Consider the following 6,444-nt stretch of genomic DNA (forward strand, 5'->3'; position numbering starts at 1 on the left):
GTACATCCAGTAATCAGTGAATATTTTTATTATTGGACAAGTTATACAGGCAAAGGCAGGGATGAGGAGTGAAGATGATAAAGGCCAAGTAGGAAAACTACATGAGCATTCAGCAGGGAAAAAGTATAGGACAGTAGGCTCATGTGGGACTCATGTGTGCTCAGAATGGTGGGTGTATGCAGAGATCTTGGTCATGCCAGAGGCAATACTGTACTGACTCAAAGTTTTAAGAATAAAATGTGGACCTTAAAAATCAAGGGAGTTCATAGACCTAGAGATTATCATGCTAAGTGAAGTAAGCCAGACAGAGAAAGATAAACATGATATTGTTTATATCTGGAATCTAAGAAAAAAAGAATGATGCAAATGACCTTATGTATACAACAGAAATAGAATCACAGACATAGAAAATAAATTTATGGTTACCAAAAGGGGAAGGGGAGTAAGGAATTAATTAGGAGTTTGGGATTAACATATACACATTACTATATGTAAAATAGATAACTAACAAAGATCTACTATACTCAATATTTTGTAATAATCTATAAAGGGAAATAATCTGAAAAATAGATATATTTGTATATATAATTGAATTCTTTTGCTGTAGAGTGAATTAACAACTTGAATCGACCATAACACTGAAAATCTACTGTACTTCAATGAAAAAAATAAATTTTTACTATCTTTTAAAGAAAATCAAGAGGGTTCAGGCCAACGTTAGAGAATATGTAAATGGAACTCATTTTGTTTTCCATATTATGTCAGTGAGACAAGAGGTACTCTGTCAGAAACAAGGAAAAATACTGCATGACATCCCTCATATGCAGAATCTAAAAAAATGAATACAAATGAACATATTTACAAAGGAGAAACAGACTCACAGAGAACAAACTTATGGTTACCAGGGGGGAATGCTGTGGGAAGGGATAGCTAGGGAGTTTGGGATGGACATGTACACATTGCTATATTTTAAATGGATAACCAACAGAACCTACTGTATACAGCACAGGGAACTCTGCTCAATGTTATGTGGCAGCCTGGATGGGAGGAGAGTTTAGGAGAGAACAGATACATCTATATGTATGACTGAGTCCCTTCACTGTCCACCTGAAACTTATCAGAACATTGTTAATCAGTTGCATTCAAATATAAAATAAAAAATTTTTAAAAAGAGGTACTTTGTCAGATGTGATAGGACTCAGTGTATCAGAAATGGGGAGAACTAGTAGAAAGGTATAGGAAACAGTGAGGAGTAAATAAATCTATATAAGCTCATCTTCCAGCCTTGTCTGGATCCATTTCTTTCTTCCAGGCTATCAATTCTTCCTAGTCAAATGCAAATCATCCCATCACCAGCGTTTTAATGCTTTATTCTGTGCCTTTGCATTTGCTTTTTGCTCTCTTTGGTATTTCTCCTTCCCTTCAAAACTATGATGTTTCATTTCAGTTAAAATGGCACTTTTTAATGACACCTTTCGGGGTTCTTTTAACAAAGAATTGTTCTACCCTGGATTCCTAACACTCAGTATCCTATCATGATGCGTACTGCATTATACTCTGATTTTCTGACCCCTTCTCTGTTTCCTTTACTAGACAGCTCCAATGTCTATTTAGCTTGATGTTCTCAATGCATGGAACTACTTGACCCACAGTAGAGTTAAAGGTGTGGGGACTAGGGTGAGCAGATTAAGAAACTAAGTAACCCTTTTAAATGGGAAAAACCTGCATATTACCAGGGAGGTAGTAACAGTAGAAAGTAAAGGTAAGGAAAGAAAGGGCTTGATGGGTGGTACAGTGTTCTGAAGCAGATACAAAAACATCATCAGAAATGAAAGGATTATGTTTAGGAAGAAGAATAACTGATTGACCATTCTTAAAAGTTGTCAGAAATGACTCAGATAAGAACCTGCCAGAAGAGTTCTTAAAACATCAGTAAGATTAGGTCAGTCAACTGCTCAGAACTTTCCAAAGTGGCTCCAATGCACACAAAGTAAAGGCCAACATGATTACAACTGCTTGAAAAGCCCATGGTGACCTGCTCATCATCACCTGTCCTTACTTCTCTGACTTCATTTCTCCTACTCACTCTACTCCAACCATACTAGATCTATTCTCTTTTTTGGAAAACTATTTCATCAGACAGTCAGATGACTGTTAGCAGATGACTGCTCAATGAGGCTTACCCTGACCATCCTGTATAAAACATGAACCTGCTACACTGCCACACACTTTTAATTTTACTTACTTTGCTATGATTTTTCCATAGAATGTGTCAACTCCTACATTTATATCCATATTATATTTATTCAAAGTCTTGAGAAGAACTGTATTTACTGCCTATATCCCTTCACTAGCATGTAACTCCTTAAGATTAGCAGTTTTTTGCCTTTTTTTTTTTCTGTGTTCAGTGAGCTGTTTCAAGCATCTAGAACAGTGCCTGGCAGGTAATAGATGCTCAATGAATGTTTGTGTAAAGAATTTAATATAGAAAAAGAGATAGGATTTCTGACAACAGCTTCCTGAAAAATGAGATGTAGAACAGATGGAGGGACCAGTCTTAGATAATAATTAAGGAAAGAATGAACAGAGATATCAGAGCTTAGCATAATGATTTGGAAGTGGAAAACTGAATAAGATATGCATTAATAGTCTTGTTAGTCTTTATAAGAGGAGAAATTGTCTGCTGAGAGTTGGAGGAGAGAGTGGAATGGCAGATTAGAGATCAAAACCAAGAAATCTTTGGGAAATGTGGAGAGTGAGTCAATTTAAAACATAGTGTAGAATACCAGCCATTGTCTGTGGTTCAGTTGAGCTACATGACTATAAATTTATGTTGATATCATTTGTCCCCTTTTGTGGCTTTTCTTCAGTAGGACTCACTTGCCTGGGTGCAGATAAAGCCTTATTGCTTTCTTTGAAGGCCACCACTGAAGGCAATGTTAAGATCTTCTTACCAGGGGCTACCTATCTTACTTGTGACTGTAACACAGAGTACTGTAATGGCTTAAATTCTACCTTTTCATCTTCATACTTTCAAAATGCCATATGGGACCAAGTCGCCAATGAGCATGAAGTAGATCTTTATCTTATGTGCTTAGTCACTCAGTCTGTCCGACTCTTTGTGACCCATGGATTGTAACCATCAGGCATCTCTGTCTGTGGGATTTCCCAGGTAAGAATACTAGAGTGGGTAACCATTCCCTTCTCCAGGGGATCTTCCCCATCCAGGAATAAACCCTGGTCTCCTGCATTGCAGGCAGATTCTTTACCATCTGAGCTATCAAGGAAGCCTAGATCTTTATCTTAACCACTAACAATTCTATAAATTGTCTGCATCCATAATTTATTGAATTTTTTAGCATTATAACCTTATTTTAAGGGAATCAAAGTTTGGTAACTTGAAGTTTATAAAGTTAATAAGAGAGAAATCATGGACTAGAATTCAGGTCTTCCAATTATTTGTCCCACTCTTCAGCAGTTTCCTTAATGCTATAGTACCTTCTGAATATTGGGCTTTCTTTTGTCCACATCAAGTCTCTTGTTGTATTACTCTTTTGTGTTCTGTTATTCCTGAAATATCAGACACAAGTGAGTGTGCATTCACATGTAAAAATTCCTTCACAACCTTGTTCTATAATTGATAGGATTTAGGCTATGTGCTTCCATATGGTTTCACTCTCTTAGGCAAATTGACCTCCCTGAGAGAGTTGTTAAGCTTAATTAAAGGATAATGCTTTTGAGTGGAGAAAGAAGTCAAATTTGAATCCATTTTATTGTAATTTTCCAACACATATAACCAACTACTTTATTAGAGATCTGGGGGGGTAGGGGGGTTAGGCTACAAAGTACATATAAATCAGAAATAATTACTAAATATTTGTGTGTGAGTGCTCAGTCGCTCAGTCTGACTCTTTGCAGCTCCATGGACTGAGGCCACTAGGCTCCTCTGTCCATGGAATTTTCCAGGCAAGAATACTGGAGTAGGTTGCCATTTCCTACTCCAGGGGATCTTCCCAACCCAACAATCGAACCTGCATCTCCTACATCTCCTGCTTAGGAAATTTCAAATCTTATTCTTCTTTCCATTTCCCTGATTTCTATTGGGCTTCTCAAAGAATATGTTTCTCTTTTAAGATTCATTTAATTTATAATCTCAACCCAGTTTTTATCTGTTCTTTTACTTCTGTCTCCACTTATGAAGAAAGTATTTTTAAATTTCCTCAGATTATATATTGTGCCCTGGGAAGCCCAGGACCCTTTCAAATTGTCAAATCTCCTGACTTCCCACTCCCAAGGCAGCTTCTTAAATGCAACTTGCCCTCAAGTAGTGTCCATAATAAGGAGTTTCAGAGTCAGGAAGTAGATATAATTAGTCAAGTAGCAATTCTTCCAGAAGTATAAAATACTTGAGCCAGTCTTTGAAGAAGATGTAGATGAGTTATACAGATTAATTTGAGATCAACTGTGAACTATTCTATAAATATATAACTAGTAGATATGTATATATAATATTACATATGTATAAATAAAACTATTATGTATAACTTTTACATATGTGATTATTAGCATTAGTGTTATCAGAAGTCATCTAAAACACTAAAATGTATTTAATTATTCTAAGAGGGTAAACATTTCTTTATTCAATTTTTTTAAAGCTCTGGCTCTAAAAATAGGCAGTGAATTATTAAGTACTGTTGCCAGTGTCTTCAAAAGACATAGGGCATAGCTGAGGAGTAGACCAGAGTCAGCAATTCTTCTGGCCAGGGGGGTCTTTCCTAGGAGATATTCTGCTTCCATTTTCTCCAGACTTCAAACTTCCTCGCTTCCTGGACAATCTCTCTAATTGTGATGATTTCCTACCTTATAGCTGCCCCTGAAATCTGTGAATATGATGAAAAGGAAAGGATTTTCTCCTAGTTCTACCTGGAGGCCTCTTCAGATCCAAAGGCCTGAACCCTGAATTTGACCTCATGATTCTACTTTGAGATTCTTAGCTTTGTGTCTATGTTCTATTTGTTTTCAGGTCCTGTTCTGACAGCTGATTTTCTGGAGAAGATGCTGTGGCCTCTAGTGATCCAAATTATACTCCAGGACCAGATTATGACCCTAGGGTTATGTTTAATGTAGCCTGAGGGCCCCTTGCTCCAATGTGAATTCAGTCTTCAATCTGGTGCTGCCATCATTAAGTCTTTTGTCTTTTGATGTCCTAATTATGTGGAAGGAAAATATCACTCATATTAGTGAATTTGTCCTGGTGGGCTTCCCCACTTACCCTTGGCTGCAAGTTCTGCTTTTCTTCCTCTTCCTCATCACCTACCTGTTTGTGCTGTTGGAGAATGTAGTCATCATCCTCACTGTGTGGGTAACTGGATCCCTGCACAAGCCCATGTATTACTTTCTGGGCACCATGTCCTTTCTGGAGACCTGGTATATATCTGTCACAGTCCCCAAGATGCTGGCTGGATTCCTGCTCTGTCCCAATACCATCTCCTTCTTGGGATGCATGACCCAGCTCTATTTCTTCATGTCACTTGCCTGTACTGAGTGTGTGCTCTTGGCTGCCATGGCCTATGACCGTTATGTGGCTATATGTTGGCCTCTTCACTATCCGGTTATGATGACCACAGAATTTTGTGTTCAGCTAACCATCAGTTCCTGGCTGAGTGGCTTTACTGTCTCCATGGCAAAAGTATACTTCATCTCCCAAGTTTCCTTCTGTGGTAATAATATCTTGAACCATTTTTTCTGTGATGTTTCCCCCATCCTCAAACTGGCCTGCATGGACTCATCTGCGGCAGAGATGGTAGACTTTGTGCTAGCCATCATCATCCTTGTGCTTCCTCTCTCAGCCACCGTCCTTTCCTATGCCTTCATTGTCTCTGCCATCCTGCACATTCCTTCAGCCACTGGGCAACGGAAGGCCTTCTCTACCTGTGCTTCTCACCTTATAGTGGTAGTCATCTTCTACACAGCCGTGATCTTCATGTATGTCCGACCTCGGGCCATTGCTTCATTCAGTTCTAACAAATTGATCTCAGCCATATATGCAGTCTTTACTCCCATGCTCAACCCTATCATCTACTGCCTGAGGAACAAGGAGGTCAAAAATGCCATCAGAAAAACCATGGCAAGTGGCCAAGCCCTTTCTTGAGAGATTCTCTTTGCTGAAGAAATTCAGATTTCAGATTTTCTTCTTTTTTTCATCATCTGCAATGATAAACATACTGACTTAATACAATAATTAAGGAATATGAGGCTATATATCAAAGAAAATTCCCTTTTCTTTCTTGTATTAATTAAATTCTTTCTTTTAGAAGGCAAAGAGTTAAATAATCAAAACTCTAAAACACATACATTAGTAAAATCATTATAAAATAATTCTATTTTTCAAGAAGATATTCAGAAATAGTTATACAACTAGTTTTTAGAGTTTCATTAATGACA

General features: G+C 37.7%; 1 protein-coding gene across 1 annotated transcript; it reads left to right on the forward strand.

The window, feature by feature from the left end:
• The first annotated feature begins 5,212 nt into the window (after window positions 1-5,212).
• Window positions 5,213-6,151, forward strand: LOC133051104 (olfactory receptor 6B9). Its single transcript, XM_061135547.1, has one exon. The coding sequence runs from the start codon at window positions 5,213-5,215 to the stop codon at window positions 6,149-6,151; it is 939 nt and encodes a 312-aa protein (XP_060991530.1).
• Window positions 6,152-6,444: the final 293 nt, after the last annotated feature.

This window comes from Dama dama, chromosome 1 (genome assembly GCF_033118175.1).
Source record: "Dama dama isolate Ldn47 chromosome 1, ASM3311817v1, whole genome shotgun sequence".
Lineage (NCBI taxonomy): Eukaryota > Metazoa > Chordata > Mammalia > Artiodactyla > Cervidae > Dama > Dama dama.